The sequence below is a fragment of the Glycine soja genome, chromosome 5 (assembly GCF_004193775.1).
Source record: "Glycine soja cultivar W05 chromosome 5, ASM419377v2, whole genome shotgun sequence".
Taxonomy (NCBI): Eukaryota; Viridiplantae; Streptophyta; class Magnoliopsida; order Fabales; family Fabaceae; genus Glycine; species Glycine soja.
This window is the reverse complement of record NC_041006.1, coordinates 2556753-2574003: the sequence shown is the minus strand read 5'-3', so window position 1 is coordinate 2574003 and position 17251 is coordinate 2556753. Positions and strand designations below refer to the sequence as shown.

Below are 17251 nucleotides of genomic sequence, written 5' to 3'. Positions count from 1 at the left end.
AAATATCAGTTCATATATAAACTTAATTGTACAGCAGGTAATAATTTATAAAACAAAATCTGGTTTAGGTGCAAACAATTGATCTATATATAATTTATACATTATCTTATATTTTATAAAATATAGTTATTGAAGTTTATTTTTAGATTTAATCACCTTTAAGAATTTATTTAAAAAAATCAACTTTAAGAATTATAACATTACATTTAAGAAGGATGGGTTAAATGATGATATTCCTAATGTTACTTGTACGATTATGTTTGGATTTAGTTGTACCAATTTTTAATTAATATTTTTTTATTGCTTTATTAATTTTATAATTAAGTAAAAATGTGAGTAATGGGTGCAATACAGATATGAACATATATAGGTATTTTGCAAAAATATATAAAGATGTTAAAGTTATTATTCACAAATGTGAAATTAGATACATATTTTTTTTAAGACACGAGTAGAACAAATACTCTAATTTCCTAATTGGACTAGCTACCCTTTGTCATACATATAAACCAATAATTTTGTTCTTAATAACATTGTTTTGAAATTAGATAAATGACATTCATTAACTTATTTTTAGAAGATAAAAATAAAAAATAAAAGATAAGTAAAAATATAACAAATTTGTTTTAATCTTCTCAATAAAACATTTTTTTAAAAGCATAACATAGTCAATTTCTATTAATTAAAATTCATTTAAAATAAGATGAAATATATAACAATACACGAAGATTGATTCAATTAGTAAGGATTAAATTTATATCTCAAATAATTTATAAGTACCTCTTTAAATACATAATAAGTATTGAGACATGTTTTAATGAATCATTAGAATCTACTCGCCTAAACTTTTAATGATAAAAAAAAACATGTGAGTGGTCCACATAAGATATTTGCATAAAGTTCCAATGGAAATGGTGCTTTTAAACTCCTTGGACTTTCTAGCTGAAGCTAGCCAATGTTGAATTGCCTAGTTTGATAGGAAACATACCTACTGTGTTGTCGCCACCATTAACAAACGATGCGATTCTCCAAAATAACCATTGGTGTTTGGATGCTATTTCAGTCACTAGTGGCATGCATGTATATTTTGACAAATGTAACAGATGTTCCAATTTCAACCATGCAAATTATTCAAGGCGAGATAATAAAACCGATGCTCGTAAAAACTTTAATTTCAACATGGAATGCCACTTAAAATATCAAATAAAGTACTTTTAAAGTGAATTTATTTATAAATCAATCTTATAAGCAATAATGTAAAAATTACAATATATTTATGTATCTAAAAAAATGCTTGAAGGAGAAGAGTGCGCGGTGGTTGTTCTAGTGCCTCTTCGACGATGAAAAATTCTAGATGCACGTTCAGTAATCCAATCCACTTTCTACCTCTCAATTAGACCCCTAGGAGTACACCCTTTTTCTTCACAGAAGTGTATTCCTAGAATTAGATATACTTATTTCGAAAATGTATTTCTAGAACTATGATTTTTTAATAAAATATCGCTTAAAAATTAACATAGTTGATGAGAAAAAAAATGATAAACATTTATTTTATACCTATATTTGTTAATCTTATTTTTATTCTATCTATCAGTGTTATGTAAATTTCATCTAAAATTTTATTTTTATCTTATCTTTATTATTCTTTAAACCTTAATTTTAAAATATCTTCATCATATATTCATTATATAATACAACGTTTTCAATATCCTCAACCATTCTTTGTTATTTTCTTTCACTAAACTCTGCTCCTTCCTTGTATTGAAAACATATTTCTTGTAATGGAAGACTAAACCTCTTGGTTGAAAAGTTATGTTGAACCCTTGATGTAATATTCTTTCACTATCTATTTAATGTTGTTTTTATGAGTTCATTGTTTCTATCTATGCTTATTTTTACATGCTTGTGACTTGATCACCCATTTGTATGTATAGTTAGGATTTTTAGCATTGGGAAATGCTTTAAAGCCTTAGAACTTGGTAGAGCAAGCTAGAAATCTGTATGTCTAGGAATGAAGTGTAGTGATCTAGTTCATATTATGTTGTAGACTTAATGCAACTCTTTTAGGCTATGTTTGTTGAGGGATCAAGGACGAGGTTTAAAGGGAGTTAAGCTCATTCACTAGAGGGATCTTGATTTGAGTAATTTCTCAGCATAAGAATACTAGGATAACGTTAAATAGAGAAAAATCAAGAGGAACTCAGTAGAACAGTCCAACGCTTTTTACTTGACTGTTTTCACTTCTAAAATCCTAGATACTTAGTTTATATTCAAATAGACCTTAGTAAAAAATTCAACTTGATATTTATCTTGCTTTTAATTTCTATAAATGTTTGGATATTGGATGTACAACGTCTGAGTGAAACAAATTCCCTGTAAATACGATACTCGGTCTTATCATTTTATATATTACTTGTGTGAATCGGTATACTTGTCGACGTAGCGAACATCTATTCCAAAATAAGATACTCTTTCAAAATAACTATTGCATAATATAATAAGCATTTTGAAAACCTACTCCGTAATATGTATTCCAAAAAAACTATATTTTAAAATAGTTATTCTGGAATAAAGATGTCTAGTAAAGGGATATTTCTGTCCATTATAATTTTTTGGGAGGTGCAAAATACAAAATGAGAGATGCAAGGATATAAATGACGAGACAGGAATGTGGTCAGTGCCATAATGGAAAAGGAAAACAGCCAAGCCCACATAAATTAAATTGTATTAGCTTTAGTCACAAAGTACCTATGTTGTGAATAGAAAATTCCTGCTCGATACGTAATTACCAAAAATAGGAAGGAAAGAAGAAGAAGCTCGAAGCTGAAGAAAATGATGATTCAGTAATGTTGCTTACCCATTTATCTTAGAAATGGTGAACAATGTTGATGGAATATTATTATTAATGAAAAAGAATTATTCAAGAAATTAGCAGTTCACAATGTTTTTTTGAAAGATCGGATTAAGGTAGTATAAATTTCTAATCTACACTAGTTAATGAAAATAATAGGACGAACTGCAAAGTGCCCGTTTAATTTATTTGCATGTTTACTGAACATAACACTTTTTCTCGTAGCAATTAAACGACTTTAATATATGAAAGGGTAATTATGTTTTTAGTGTTTGAAGTTTGGACTGAATTTGGTTTTCGTAAGAACTAAACGACTCTAATTTATGAAAGGTGTAATTTAGTTTTTAGTGTTTGAAATTTAGGGTGAATTCAGTGTTGCTTTCCTATTTTCTTTAAATAAAATATTTTAGTCTTAAATTTGAAAGAATACTTTTTTAGTCTTTAAACACTATATTTCAGAGATTGAAATTATTTTCTTAAAAAAATATTTTTAGTTATAAAGAACATGAGAGATTAAAATTATAATTTTTTAAAAAATAAAGAGACTTTTAAAAAAAAAAATTGAAGAATTAAAACTAAATTCATCTCAAATTTCAAAAATTAAAAACATAATTAAGGCTCTATATAAATACACATTCAAACTTGGTAACTTGATGGAAATATTTTTTTTTCCTTCCTTTAAACGCCACTTAACAATCCCTTAAGCATTTGGAGAATAAGAAATAAATGTCTCTCGTAGTTCCCTTAAGCGTAATACAGCGAATAACAAATAAGCTTCCCTGTCTGTCTGCCATGAGATGTGCATTTAAATAAAGACTTAATATTAATTATATTTTAATTTCTGAAACATGACGTCAATATAATTTTGGTTTTTCAAATTAAAAAAATATATTTTAATTTCTTAAATTCTTAAAAATATGTTTTTAGTTGTTGAAATGAGATTTATGGAAGCGGTGACCTAATGATACAAAATAAACACGTCAAATATTGATGTCATTACATCATCATTTCTTATCACTTTTGTTAATGTTATTTAGTTTCAAGAATTTTTTTTTTTATAAATTTAACAGATTAAAATATATTTTTTATTTGGAAGAAAAAAATAGATTTATCCTAAATTTTGAGAATAAAAACATAATTTCTTTTAAAATAAAGACATTTGTTTCTTTTATTTTTAAAAAATTTATAATTTTGATCTCCTATTTCAAGACAAAAACATTTGATTTTCATATTTTAGAAAATCAATTATTTCAGTTTTTATATTTTAAAAAATAATAATTTTAATATAATTTTTAAATTGTTGACGTTTTGTTTCTTACATTATAATTAATTAATTTCTTAATTATATCTTAAATTAGTATATTAGATATAATATTCAAGTGAAATAAAATAAAAGAAATAAATCATATATAAAATTAAAAATTTAATCTAAATTATAATTTTTTTAAAATAAGAAAACTAAAGTCTCTATTTTAACATAATGGACTAAAATTATAGATTTTTAAAATAGGAAGATCAAATATTTTAATTTTAAAATAGAAGAATTAAATTATGGATTAAATAAAATAAAAAGATAAAAAATACATTTAGGCGTATTATTTTTCTTTAAGCACTCTAACTACTCTGTATTTGTATTCTTCCGTTCTGCATCATTTTGATAACTCCTAAAATAATTATTTTAATCCTTTTTTCAACATGACCTAGCCACTCTTTAAAATTGAAAGGAAAATGTCACGTATTTCTACCAAAAATACAAAAAGGCAATGGAAATAGAGAGAAATTTTTTATTTTATTTCAATTAACACAACATAGGATAGAAAAAATAGAAAAATAATTGCTTTGTGTGGACAAGGTAATTTTGTTGTTTTGCACTACGATTAATCATGGGCCAATAATTTCCACTATTGGCTAGCAAATTGCAACATTCCTTCTGTAATGCTAGTTAATCATTATCTGAACCTTTTGTTAACCCAAAACACACACAAAGGGCAAGTTGGAGACAAATATGAAGATGCCAACGTGGACTTCATCTATTATATCCAGCAAGTTTTATCCAGAGTCACAACTTTCAACTTAAAAAAGTGTACAGTAAGCGAAATAACACAATTAGTCCCCACAGGAGATGGCAGCATACCCTCATGCTGAGGTTTAAATAAGGTGGGCTCTCACCTCTCAATTTATCACACTTCCTATCAGAGGGGCAAACTTATACAACCAACCATTGGCTCCTATAATTGTATTTTCCGACACAAAAATATTGACACTTTTATTAATTTAATGCTCTCCCAATTAGAAACTCTCTTTTGATTTTAGATTTTATTTTTCAATCTAATTAATGACAGATATATTACTATGGACAAAAATTCTAGATAAAGTTTATTCATTTAATAACTCACAAACAACTCTGTGTTTTTTTTTTTTTTTTTTTTTATTTGATCTCTTATACTGAGTTATTCACTAGATTCGCTAAGTCGAGCCAGTGGTTTGGAATCTTGGATTGACAGATAAATGGTATAGTACAGCATCCACTACTATGTAAAAAGTAAAAGCAGTAACAGTTACATGCTATTCATCTGCTACCTTGTTCTTATATTTTGCACCACAAAACCCCCGTTTTTTTTTTTTAATTTGGATCAAAAGACTAATGTTTTTGTAAAAATATTTGATGTAAAACACAAGTATATATATATATTACTAAAGATAGTTTTATTGGAATCAAACTAAATTACTATAAACAATAAAATTCTTTCTTTAAATATTTAATATAACTACCACTCATTAATAAATTGAAACAATCGTGCAAGTTGATCCATTCACTTGTTAATAAATTAGTGTTTGTAATATATAAGTATCCATGTATCATTTTTCAAACTTTTATTTATAGGGACTTATTCAAACAAATTGGAGTTAGGTTAAATGATGGCACGAGCCTGTGGACCCATTGTTATGGGGGGTCCTAGCCACACAAGTTGGGGATCGTATAGATCGAACAGCCATCCACATTACTTTGCCGACCTACATCCACATATTTTTAGGATCAAGGAGAGAAGGCCCTATTGGTGGCCCATAAAGAACACTTACATACATATACTCTAACCATCAAGAATACCATACACTAGAAATTGGTTGGTACTTAATATTACTGTTCTAAATCTAATGACCTTGTAGAGAAGATCCACACACAAGTCCTGTTCAACTTGAAAGCTCTCTTAAGGAATTGAAACGAGACAAAATTCACATGACCTGCAGAAGCCTCCATTGGCCTGGTCTGCTAGCTACAAATAATAGTCACAATCAAATTCAAACAATGAACGTTTTCAAGATTGTATTTCAAAATTGGTCCCCCTTTTTTTTTCTATTGGCCAGGAAGGGTTGAACATAAAATGGTTTAAGAGATGAAGATATAAATTTGGCTTAGTGGTTGGAAAAGAGTGAAGGGAGAAGGAAGGGAGGAGATATCACGGATTCAAAACCCCCAACTGATAATTCTAACAAAACTAACAAACTAATATTTGTTGATAAAAAAAAAAGGTTTAGAGATATAATAATATAGTGAGGTGTACAAATTATTCACCTGTGAGATTAGCATAAAGACTTGGTGGACTAATAACCACTATGTGGACGAATCATGGGTGCTTCTAGGAGTAAGAAGGGTGTGGGACATGCTTGAGGAAAGCTTCTCCCTAACTTTACCTTCACGCTCACCATCATGCAACTATGACCTTTTGTCAATAATGTTGTCCATTTGTTAATTTAAATTTTGTCTCAGCTTGCGGTGCCCTATTGTCCATACCAAGTTAAATATGATGACAGTTCAAAACACACTGCATGGTTTGTTCATGCAATTATCTACCGCCACCTTTAATTCCCAACATGCATGCCAACACCTCCGGCTTTGAAATTTTCAATTGAGTTGGATTGATTACCATCATTAGAATTTCCATTTATGTTGTAACCTCATCTTTTCAGTAAGCAATTAACTAATTAAATAGACAGGAAACATATAGAAGAAATGAGAACATTCAAAACAATATTAGTGGAAAGATTGGTTACTAATTTACTACTTTTAATCAAAGATATATATTTGCTTTAACCAATTAGAGAGCCTTCTTTCCCAGCATAAAAATGAAAGGAAGTAAGAAGGACAGAGGTAACAGTAGAAACCATCAACATCAACATTAATGTAAGGTGAAAGGAATCAGGAGAATGAATGGTTGCTTTCATATTTTCTAGACCTTTCCTCTTCCATCAGAAATTCCATTTCTCCCGCTATAAATGCGATTCTCTGTTCACCACTTTCCACATTATACAAAGTGTTCTTGATCAAGTATTCTGCCACCAACATCCCAATCCCTCCTCCATAACCATATTGAAGAATAAGATAAATACAACAAAACCTAGAGATGGTATAATTAAAACTTCACTCCATAATTTCCATTTTTCTTTCTTTTACTCTTTATTATTATCTTAGTTTTAGTATAGCACTACTTTCATTAGTTGGTTTTAACACCACTGAGAAAACTGTAATAGGAAGAAGCACAGGTGCAGGTATGGGAAGGGTATGTAGATTGGAGGAACAGGCCAACCATAAAAGGACGTCATGGTGGCATGCTTGCTGCCTCCTTTGTTTTGGGTAAGTACTATCTAACCAAACTTTTCTTGTTTCTCTGAGTTGTGGATCACAATGTTATGACATATATATAGGTAATTGGAAACCAAGAAATCTTTTAGCTACATATAATTCTTTTAACTATATTTTTTCTCTTTCACAAAATTAATTACTAGATTGTTTTTGGTATGCATGCATAACATGTTTCTAATTTTCCCCACATGGCAAATTAACCACAGCCGCTGAGGTATTGGAGAACCTAGCATTTCTTGCCAATGCAAGCAACCTTGTTTTATATCTGTCCAAGTTTATGCACTTTTCACCATCCACCTCTGCCAACATTGTCACTAACTTCATGGGAACTGCCTTCCTCCTTGCTATTCTTGGTGGATTTCTAGCTGATGCGTTTATCACCACTTACTCCCTCTATCTCATAAGTGCCGGAATAGAATTCATGGTAAGTTACCATCATAGTTAAGCTTCTATCTTTCCCTTTAAGTGTCAAAGTTAGTATACTTTGCAGGAAAAAGCTTCAACACTTCCACATTAATCGGAATAAGTGCTTGAATAACACTCACGTGTCAATAATAAAAAGTGAAAAAAGAAAAGAGAAGCTAAATTTAGGGTGAAAAACTTTTTACCACCTATAGATTGTGCTTCTAGGTAGATAATTGCCCAGGAAGGGAGGAATCTCCACTGTAATCAATGACAATATTGATTACGCTCATGAGACACACTACATGGTCAAGATTTTGATAAACTTTCACATATGTAGTACAGTACAAGTATCCCCACATGATGGGGGATCCTTTTTCCATCCTCAACCAACTCAAAAATTAAAATGACAGAAGAGAAGAAAGACAAAAGAAGGCATGATCATTATTTATTGCGATTAGATGCCGGTCACAAAACTGGAAGCACGATCCAGTCATGCTTAACCTTGACATAATCAACCAGCTTCTTTTGAGTTACCATATCACTATTCCTCAGTGTAAAAAAGTGAAACGAATGAACCTCAAATTGAGCCAATTTTCGAAATAGTTTCATCATATCATATAATTATTTCATCAAAGGTCAAAACAACAACTTTACCAAAGAAGCATGGATGGATCAAATATATGTTAAGTTTTCACAGATAATTGGAGATCAAATAGAAGCATTTTCCTGCTGCAGTTATCAAGATTATAATTACACAAACACACACACACACACATATATATATATATATATTAAACGTGAAACTACTTGATGGACACATCAGGGTTTATTAATGCTCACAATACAAGCTCACAAGCCGTCACTCAAACCACCAAACTGCGTAATTGGAAACACCGACAGTCCATGCGATAAAATTCATGGTGCGGACGCCGTTATGCTATTTGCAGGCCTCTATCTTGTGGCTCTGGGCGTAGGAGGTATAAAAGGTTCACTTCCTCCTCATGGAGCTGAGCAGTTTGATGAGAATACACCAGAGGGAAGGAAGCAGAGATCTGCATTTTTCAACTACTTTGTTTTCAGCCTGTCATGTGGAGCATTAATTGCAGTAACTTTTGTGGTATGGATTGAAGACAACAAGGGATGGAAGTGGGGTTTAGTAGTCTCAACTGCATCAATTCTTCTCTCCATTCCAGTTTTTATTCTTGGCTCACACAAGTACAGGACCAAGATTCCAGCAGGAAGCCCCATCACATCCATGTTCAAGGTATACTTAACTAAAATAAGTGGTTTAACCTATTCCTTTGGTCCTATAGTTTTTTTTCTTCCAGTTTTAGTTCCTACACAAGAAAATTCTAATTTTTAATTCCTGTGCAGGCATAAAAGTTAAGTTTTGATCTTATTTTTTTTTTTAACTTTTTATTGGCAAATGTTAATTTGTTAAGATATTAGTTTTGTTAGAAAAGGGGATCCAATCTGCGACCTTTTCCCTCTTCCTCTCTCTGTTAACCATCCAACCCACATTTGGTTTTAATTTCTGGAGGTATAAAATTGCTATAGAAACTTTCTTATTGATTGGTGATAAACCACTACAAAAATTGTCTAGGAGCTAACACTTACCATTTATTTTTTGTGTAGGAACTAAAACTTAAACTAATAAGTATAAGGACCAAATGAATAGTTTAAACAAACAAGTAACAACTACTAAAGAATATGGCAAGTTGACTAGTAAAATAAAATGCTAAACAAGCTGCTTTATATTTGTTGTGCTAAAGGTTCTTGTTGCAGCAATTTGCAACAACTGCAAAGCTAAGAATTCAACCAATGCTGTCAGAAGCATGACTACAAGTCCATCTCATGCAACTGAAAGGGAAGATGGAGAAGAAGAAAGTAAGACTACAAAAGAGGTTGTTCAAGGCCAAACTCTAACTGAGAACCTTAAATTCCTAAACAAAGCAGTGATGGAGCCAGCAGTTCACCCAATGTTAGAGTGCACAGTAAAGGAAGTGGAAGAGGTGAAGATTGTGACAAGGATTCTTCCCATATTCATGTCCACCATAATGCTAAACTGTTGCCTAGCTCAGCTATCTACCTTCTCAGTCCAACAGTCAGCCACAATGAGCACCATGCTTGGTTCCTTCAAGGTCCCACCAGCTTCTCTACCTGTGTTCCCTGTCCTCTTCGTCATGATCCTTGCCCCACTCTACAACCACATCATTGTCCCATTTGCTAGAAAAGCAACCAAAACTGAAATGGGGATCACACACCTACAAAGAATAGGGACAGGCCTGTTTCTCTCCATTGTGGCAATGGCTGTGGCAGCATTGGTTGAAACCAAGAGAAAGAAAACAGCTTTTAAGTTTGGTTTGTTGGACTCAGCCAAACCACTCCCCATAACATTCCTTTGGGTGGCATTGCAATACATTTTTCTTGGCTCTGCTGATCTCTTCACTTTGGCTGGCATGATGGAGTTCTTCTTCACAGAGGCACCATGGAGCATGAGGTCTTTGGCCACAGCACTTTCATGGGCCTCACTGGCCATGGGGTACTTCCTCAGCACTGTTCTTGTGTCCACCATCAATAAGGTGACTGGTGCTTTTGGACACACGCCATGGCTCTTGGGTGCCAACTTGAACCATTATCACCTTGAGAGGTTTTACTGGTTGATGTGTGTACTTAGTGGACTCAACTTCGTTCATTTTCTCTTCTGGGCCAATTCCTACAAATACAGATGTTCAACCAAACCGGGATATACTAGCTAGAACGTACAAACCTACCTGCATTTATGAATCTATTTGGATATAAAAGTAGAAGTGCTTTTTTGAGAGTTTTTCAAAGTTTCTTCACTCAAAAAAGCTCTATATTTATCGTAAGAAACTCTCTAAAACATTTATAATTTGTATCCAAACAGACTCTATATACTACCATTAGGTAGTTTGTGGTTGGCCCAAAATAATGAAATAATGAGTGAGATAGAGAGTGACCCCTACTCCATCCTCATTTACCTATATCATGTCCATGAGCTACATGCATAGACCAATATTGGTGCAGCTATTCCACTCTACTAGTACTATATATTACTTGGTGCAATGTACCGAGTTTTAATTATAAATTAATCCATTACCCATTATGAATATGAGGATAAAATCAAATTTCATGATCCTAAATCTTAAATTCTCCTTTTGGATTTTCATTAATTGAAGTATACTCGCTATATTATTTCGATATCTAATGGTGATGTAAATGGAATAAGATGATTAATGTAAATTTAACATTTTATAATTTAGATATTTTTTTTAATAATGGAATGAAAATTCCTCGGAAACAAAATGATGGAATGAAAAAAAAAAAACACCATCCCATACTTTCAAATTGAAGGAGAAAAACAAAGTGGTATTAATTCTTTAAGTTTTATTTGGTTCCATCTTTTACAAAAAAAAAATCAATTAATATGATTTTATTTCATTTCATTTGACTCCGTTTTTTTTTCATCAATTAAAACTAACCTTAAGTTGAATCAAACTTCAATTCGCCTCCTCTTCTTGTTTAGTCACTTTACTTCTAATTGATAAAGGCTTATTAAATCGAATCGTAAAACGGGGACCTACCGATACCCCACATGATTATAAACTAAAAAAACATGTTTGTGATTATTTGTAAAAGTATTTTAGGTAAAACTAGTTCAAAAGTTAACAGGTGGGTTTTAAGTTAATTTATTAAATCATAAATTTTAGATAAAATTATTTATTGAAGTAGTTGAAAAATATAAAATAATATATTTAAAAAGTAATAAGAAAATTAAATAAATATTTTAAGGATAAAAAAATAAAATATATAAATTAAGTTAGAAGTTATCATTTTAAAAAATATTAAAAGGTAAAAAAACACGAGATATTACTTAAAATAATTTGTTTACCAAATAATTAAATAGACTTTTTAACTAATAAAATAAACTAAAAATTAATTGAAATGATTTATTCAACATAACCTAAGAAAGTTTTTAAATTGATCCTTGTATAAATATAATTATTCTTTTTTTGACCAACTATATAAATATTCTTAATTTATTTCTAATATTTTTTTATATCATCATTCAACCATATTAATATCACACATGATAAGTTTTATTTAACTTTTATTGTTAAGAAGTAAAATAAAAATTTGTATCATATATCTATCTATATATAAATAAAAGAAGAAAGTTATTTAAATGATATATAACATCAACAAGAGGTAAATGGGTCGCTGATCACATGTGGAAGTCATGCACGTATTATGTACAATATCACTTTTTACAAAATCATTTTTGGGATATTTAGATTTTTCAGTTGGAAACTATTAATTTATTTCGGGAATGATATTTCAAAAGAATATCCACAAAAAAGAAGATATTTCAAAAGAATGAGAATGATGCTCAAGGAATGCGATATCACGCGATTGTGTGATACATAATTAAACTTCATGGACTGAGCACGAAAATAAAAGCAGGAGAGTGATGGATTTCTTTTTTCATTTGTTACACATTCTGTGTAAACTTCTTATAACTTTTAGGGCGCATTTTGAGTGTTTGTAATTTTTTATTTTAGTTTTTCAAATGTACTTTTTTAAATAAAATGTGTTTTGATAAAAAAAAATCGAGTTAAAATGATTTTTAAATTATTTTTAAAACATATTAAACTCATTTTTAACATAAAAAAAATATTTTGTGAACTTGATTTTTAATTTGAAAAAAAACATACATTTTTCACGTTTGACAATGATACGTTTTGGTGTCATTATTACCACCACCGTCATTACTATCATTTGTTGTCACCGTCATAATTAGCTATCACTATCACGATCACTACTACACCACCATTATTGTCACCAACATTACTATCACTATCAATGCCACTGACACTATCATTGTCATCACGATCATTAGCACTGCTATCATCACCACTATCACCACCAACATTACCATCACCATTGACATTGTTACCACTTCCACTATCACCATTATTGTCATCCCCATTGTCACCATCAGCTCCACGACTTTAGTAACTGTTATTACAATTATCACCAATGTCGTCAAAACCACCACCATCGTCCATAAATGATGGGCTGATTGGTTTAGGCTTGACAGAGAGGTCAAATGATGGACCACATAAGGGAGGGTCTAGCGTCCATAAAACCATAAGTGTGAAGTTATGGAGTGTGCAACTTAGCAAACGGGAATTAGGTTTCATAAAAAATGACATGGCGACTTAGTATGATTTTACGAGAGGAAAAATCATAACACTTGTACCCACGATGATTAGATGGGTATCCCAAAAAGACACACGGGGTGGAACGAGCTTAAAGTTTGTTTATGGTAGTAAAGGGAAAAAGTGGATAGCATAAGCACCTAAACACTTGAAGATGAGAATAGGAAGGGTCCTTTTGATAAAGAACCTTGAGAGGTGATTGATAGGCTAATTGTTTACTTGGAAGAATGTTGAGAAGATATGTTATCATTTGCAAAACATGATGCCAAAAGGACGATAATAAAGATGCATGGACTAGTAGAGTACAAATAATGTTGTTAATGGTACGTATTTTTCTCTCGACTTTCCCATTTTATGATGTATGTGGATAAGAGAGGTGAAAAGCTAACCCATTTACTTAACGAAATTCCCAAAAGGATCCATTATCAAACTCCTTACCATTATCACATTGAATGCTTTTTTACTTCCCATTCAAACTAAGTGTGGATGAAAGCTCTAAAAGATAGAAATGTGGAAAAAACTTGAAACTTCTTAGACAATGGAAATGTCCACAAAAAATTAGAGTAATCATCCAACAACAAAACATAATATCGGTGGCCCAAAGAGCTCAAAACAGGAGATGTCCAAATATCACTATGGATAATATCAAAAGGCATAATAGTGCAAGAATGAGAAGAAACAAATGGTAACTTAACATGTTTCCAAGAGAACAAGAGTGACAAACATGAGAGCCACGAGTTTCATTACACTTAATAAATTTATTTAGCCTAAGGGAGTCAAAAACAAGTTCTCCTGGATGACCTAAACGAGCATGCCATAACGGTGGGGCTAAAGTGAAAAAAGTAGATGGTGAAATGGCTTGATTGGTGGTGATGGGATAAAGGTCACATTGACTCTCACATCTCATAAGACGTATCCCCGTCTGGAAATCCTTCACAGAAAAACAAAAAGGGTCAAATTCAACAAAAACTGAGTTATCAGTTGTAAACTTTCGAACTGACACTAAGTTTTTAATAAGTTAAGGGGCATGAAGGACATCTTTCGAACCGACCGTAACCATGAATTGGAATTAAAAGACCATTACCGACAATTATACCACAATTATTGATCAAATTAAAATAAGACGAGAGATTACCTTGCTCAGATGTCATGTGTGAGGTGGCACCAGTGTCCATGTACCAATTGGCATTCGAAGGATTAAGCCTAAGAATATGCATCACTGCTTCGATGTCTATTTGAGTGGGTGGAGTTGTTGTTGCCATGTAGGTCTATGGTGGTTTTGGCCCAAGGATGCCTGTCTGGCGCTGTTAGGCTTGTAGAAAATTAGGCTTGACCCAATCTGAAAAGGGGGTGGGCTATTAGATGAGGGGTATCGGCAAGGTGGAAGAGCCCAAGGTAACAATGGTCATTGCCATTGTTTGATAGGCCACTACTAGTGCCTCGATTGCTGTTGGCTGACTATTGCTGTCAGCCACTATTGTGGCTGCCACTGCAGTCATCACCATCATTGCTCTTGACGCCACCACAATTGCCATCATTGTTTTTGCCACTATTGTTGTGGTTTTGACCCTTTTTATCACCATGAGTATTCTGATTTTTATGGAAATTTTTGGAAAGGGAGTGAGAGTCATCAATGTCACGAGCTACCATGACGGAACTCCCACCGGTTGCAACTTTCTTTGCAAGACCAACTTCTTCTAAGGTGATCATAGAGTAGGCTTGATAGAATGGTGGAAGAAGATCGCTTTGGCGAATGAGTGTGACAACCCCATTGTAAGCCTCGGTGAGGCCGACCATCATTTGAAGAACAAGACAGTTGTTCAACATTGGTGTACCTACGTTCTTAAGTTGATCAGACAATTCCTTGAGCCATTGACAATACGTAGAGGCATTCGGGAAATCCTCCATGTTGGTACAAGAGAATTCTTGTTCGAGAGTTACAGCCCAAGAATTCTTATTGTCTTGGAATATATCACGCAACCTATTCCACACCTTCGTTGCCGTTGCGTCGGGTTCAAGAATAGTATGCAACAGGTCATGTGAGATTGTTGCATAGATCCATTGAAGGACCGCAACATCAAGGGTCGACCATAGTTCCTTTTCTTCATTGATTTTAGGCACCTTCTCATTGCCTTTCTCTAGTGGGACGATGTGTTGGAGGACCTTGTGAGAATGTGCATGAATCTTGAATAGTTTCGCTCACATCCCATATTGGACATTTTCCATCTCCAGGGTGATGAAGATATGGTTCTTGATGTTGGAGTCAATCATGGTGGCTGATGTGAGAAGAGAAATGACGGCTAAAAGGAGAAGAAGAGAAGCTAGGGTGCGACGGAAGTAAGAAAGGATCATACCTTAGATTGCTGATACCATGAAAGAATATAGTTCCGTGTTCATTCTATTAACAAAATTGTGGTTATATACAACAGTTACAAAAGAGATCCTAGGCTATAATAAGGAAACTAATTATACATAAGAGAGATCCTAGATCCTAGACTATAATAAGAAAACTGGATACAAAAATATATTGACATATATTCTAACATATCCTAGGCTATAATAAAAAAATAGGATACAAAAATATATTGATATATATTCTAACAGATATAGATCCAAATGATTGTGTGAAGCAGGCTATGAATGAAATCAATGCTGGTATGTTGTATGAGTAGAACTTGTATGTTCAGTTTCTGCCCATAATTTATTTATTCTCCAAAAGGGGTCAATTGTTTTTTTAGTAATATGAAGTAATATCTTCCTCTTTCCTCAGGGTATATGCAGCTACTTTTACTTTGCAAGCTCTTATTGTTGAGTATTAGATCCTAAATCTAATTTATCACAGAAACTATTGTTTAGGCATTACCTTTTGTTATTTTCGCTATATAAAATGGATCAGTTTGTCTTCTTTAAATCAACTCAATCTTATATGACTTATGTATTAACTAGATATCATATCAAGTGTAATTTTGAACTCAAATGATTGTTTGTGTTTATAGTTTACCTTGTTCCTCTGCCGAGTGATCTTTCCTTTGATCATGGATTGACTTTTTTTTCCTTTGCTTTTTGCCCTTTATCAGCTGCAAGATTGATGGTGGCAGCTAATTATGAGAAGGCAGAGGCAGAGAAGATCTTGCTAATTAAATGAGCCGAGGGTGAGGCTGAGTCTAAGTATCTTTCTGGGCTGGGTATTGCTCGCTAACGTCAAGCAATTGTAGATGGCTTGAGAGATAGTGTGTTTGGATTCTCAGTTAATGTGCCTGGGACAACTGCAAAAGATGTCATGGATATGGTCCTTGCCACTCAGTATTTTGACACCATGAAAGAAATTGGTGCTGCCTCAAAGTCTTCTCCTGTGTTCATTCCACACGGACCTGGTGCTGTTCGTGATGTAGCTGGTCAAATTCGTGAGGAACTTCTTCAGGCTTCTCATCTAGCCTCTACTCCACCTTGATCTTGTGTTTGGTTTGTATTGGAGTATGGTGAAGTTATAGCACCTGTACTTCTGTTCTGTGCACTGTGTTTTGTGATTTTGTTTTGGAATAAACTGCAAAATTGATCCTCCAAAGATCATGGCATCACCTCATTAATCTTCAAAAGATTTTTTCTATCAAATCAGTCCCACAAATATCTAAAATGTTACCACATTTGTTCTTATAGTGGACTAAAGTGGTATAACACAAGAATTTAGTATTTGATTTGTATCTTTGAGGGTTAGGTTTTTTGGCTAAAACCTTCGGGGGACCAGTTTAAGAACTTAGTCTTTTGATTTGTACTTTCAGGCAGTCAAGTATTACTGTATATTTTGTGAATCTTGCATAAGTAAACTATCTAGTATACCTGTATATACAAAGTTTTCTAGATTGTGAAAGTTGTCAGGTTCTTTGAGTTACCATATCACTATTCCTCAGTTTAAAACAGTAAAACAAATGAACCTCAAATTGAGCTAATTTTCAAAATAGTTTCATCATATCACGTGATGATTTATCAAACGTCAAAACAGCAACTTTACCGATGAAACATGGATTGATCAAAATATATGTCAAGTTCAATGAAGTTCACAAATAATTGAAGATCAAATATAAGCATTTTCCTGCTGCACTTATCAAGATT

The 17251-nt window shown here is 32.4% G+C and overlaps 2 protein-coding genes and 1 pseudogene across 3 annotated transcripts; 2 read left to right on the top strand and 1 right to left on the bottom strand.

Annotated features, from left to right (window-relative positions):
- Window positions 1-7126: 7126 nt before the first annotated feature.
- LOC114411886 (protein NRT1/ PTR FAMILY 4.6-like) lies at window positions 7127-11029 on the top strand. Of its 2 annotated transcripts, XM_028375620.1 has the most exons (5): window positions 7127-7257; window positions 7382-7484; window positions 7700-7917; window positions 8722-9162; window positions 9671-11029. In XM_028375620.1, the coding sequence occupies exons 1-5, from the start codon at window positions 7255-7257 to the stop codon at window positions 10655-10657; spliced, it is 1752 nt and encodes a 583-aa protein (XP_028231421.1). In that variant the 5' UTR covers window positions 7127-7254; the 3' UTR covers window positions 10658-11029. The 2 variants fall into 2 exon arrangements, with proteins under 2 accessions (XP_028231421.1, XP_028231422.1); XM_028375621.1 differs by lacking the exon at window positions 7700-7917.
- A 3256-nt stretch (window positions 11030-14285) lies between these two features.
- LOC114411584 lies at window positions 14286-15496 on the bottom strand. The gene has a single exon (XM_028375221.1). It carries the CDS (start codon window positions 15047-15049, stop codon window positions 14609-14611), a length of 441 nt encoding a protein of 146 aa, XP_028231022.1. The 5' UTR covers window positions 15050-15496; the 3' UTR covers window positions 14286-14608.
- On the top strand, window positions 15386-16965 carry LOC114413790 (annotated as a pseudogene).
- Window positions 16966-17251: the final 286 nt, after the last annotated feature.

What these genes read in the sequence shown, in the direction of transcription:
- LOC114411886 (XM_028375620.1), top strand. An exon ending in GTGCCGGAATAGAATTCATG is followed by an intron (nt 7,918 to 8,721) that starts GTAAGTTACCAT and finishes TGGACACATCAG; the next exon opens with GGTTTATTAATGCTCACAAT. An exon ending in CCATCACATCCATGTTCAAG is followed by an intron (nt 9,163 to 9,670) that starts GTATACTTAACT and finishes GTTGTGCTAAAG; the next exon opens with GTTCTTGTTGCAGCAATTTG.
- LOC114411584 (XM_028375221.1), bottom strand. Translation starts at nt 15,049, where the DNA reads ATGGAGGATTTCCCGAATGCCTCTACGTATTGTCAATGGCTCAAGGAA.